Source organism: Miscanthus floridulus, chromosome 10 (genome assembly GCF_019320115.1).
Source record: "Miscanthus floridulus cultivar M001 chromosome 10, ASM1932011v1, whole genome shotgun sequence".
In the NCBI taxonomy this organism is placed as follows: Eukaryota; Viridiplantae; Streptophyta; class Magnoliopsida; order Poales; family Poaceae; genus Miscanthus; species Miscanthus floridulus.
This window is the reverse complement of record NC_089589.1, coordinates 65,789,301-65,790,807: the sequence shown is the minus strand read 5'-3', so window position 1 is coordinate 65,790,807 and position 1,507 is coordinate 65,789,301. Positions and strand designations below refer to the sequence as shown.

The window sequence follows — 1,507 nt, the reverse complement described above, 5'->3', positions numbered from 1 at the left end:
GAAATCCTTTTAAACTTCATGCTCAAATCTGCTAGATCCACCCGGCTATCCACCCAAAACCCGTGCCAGAGAGACAGACAGGCGGGACCCAGCGGTTCAACCGGCCCACTGGCCAGCCACCTGGGGCCTTCGCCAGCCACTGCGGCTGGGCCCCACGGGTCAGCGACCCAGTGGCAGGGGAGGTGCTCCGCCGGCCGGTGCTCACCGGCGGCGAGCCCCTCCATGGCGCGGGGGGGTGCCAGCGTGCTCAACGCGCGGAGCCACACCGACTGGCACAACGGCGCTGGCCCGACGGCGTGGGGGTCCGCGCGGCCACGGTGGCATGCTCGCTGGAGAGGAAGGAGGCGCCAGGTTCGGCCCTCACCTCGACGACGGTAGCCTCTGGTGAGCGCAAACGATGGAGGTCGACGAGGCGGAACTACGGGTGGCATGAATCGTGGAATGGCGCGGTGGTGCGGGAGCTCGACGTCGGCGGAGCGCGTCGGCGAGCTCGGCAACTCGGGCGCGGCTGCTGCTGCTGCGGGGCAAGAGGCAGGGAGGCAGGCGAAGTGGAGTGGCGGAGTGGGGTTGCGTGCGCGTGCTCGGACCGCTTTGAAGGCGGGGCGCGGCTGGTCGGAGCAGGCACCGCCCCTCGCCGCCGGTGTACGGGCGCCGCGTGGCGGCCGGGCAGGCGGGGAAGGCGGGCTGCGCGCGGGAGCGGCCGCGGTGTGGGCCTGGGCCGGCGAAGCGCAGCTGGCCAGGGCGAAACGCGCGGCAGGCGGGGACGCGGGCCAGGCCGGCTTCGGCCATGGGCCTGGAAGCTGAGCGGCGGCCCACGAAGGAGAAAAAGCCCTTTTTCATTTATATTTTCAAGAAATTTTTTAAATGCCAGCTTTCAAATATTATTTTGAGCAAAAAAATGACATCTTTTGAAAATGTACCAAAAATGAAAGTTGATTAGAATTTATTTCTCTACAACTTTGCTTTTATGACCAACGCCAAATTCTTTCTAGATTTTGAATTGTAAAATCAAAGTCCATGTTTAACTCAAAACCCTAATTTTTGGGAAATTACTTTGGAAGCAAAATTTTGAATTAATTTGAATACCAACCTTGCTCGAAAAATTGAACTAAATAATCCTAGATGATTTACCATACTAGCCAAACATGTTTTACTAACCTAGCAAGCAAAATCAGGGCAAAACAATTCTAACAAAGGTATGCAACATTCAGGTTTCACAACATGTTTCATATGTTTCGAAGCAGTGTTTCAATTGTTATTTACATGGTTAGGCATGTATGATTAGGATGCTTGATGATGCATGAGATGTATGATTTGCAGTGCCTAAATGCAGGCATAACACCGGGGTGTTACAGCTACCCGGCCACAGACAACTCTATCGACATTATAGATTTGAAACGCCTTGGAAACTTCCTTCTCATTCTCAATCGCATCAGCTATATGCAAATTAGATAATATAAATAATGGTGCTCCAAGCAGATAAAACTTGGGTTCCTAGCAACCGCAC

General features: G+C 54.7%; 1 protein-coding gene across 1 annotated transcript; it reads left to right on the top strand.

Annotated features, from left to right (window-relative positions):
• The first annotated feature begins 441 nt into the window (after positions 1 to 441).
• Positions 442 to 804, top strand: LOC136488785 (uncharacterized). Its single transcript, XM_066485604.1, has one exon. It carries the CDS (start codon positions 442 to 444, stop codon positions 802 to 804), a length of 363 nt encoding a protein of 120 aa, XP_066341701.1.
• The last annotated feature ends 703 nt before the right edge of the window (positions 805 to 1,507 follow it).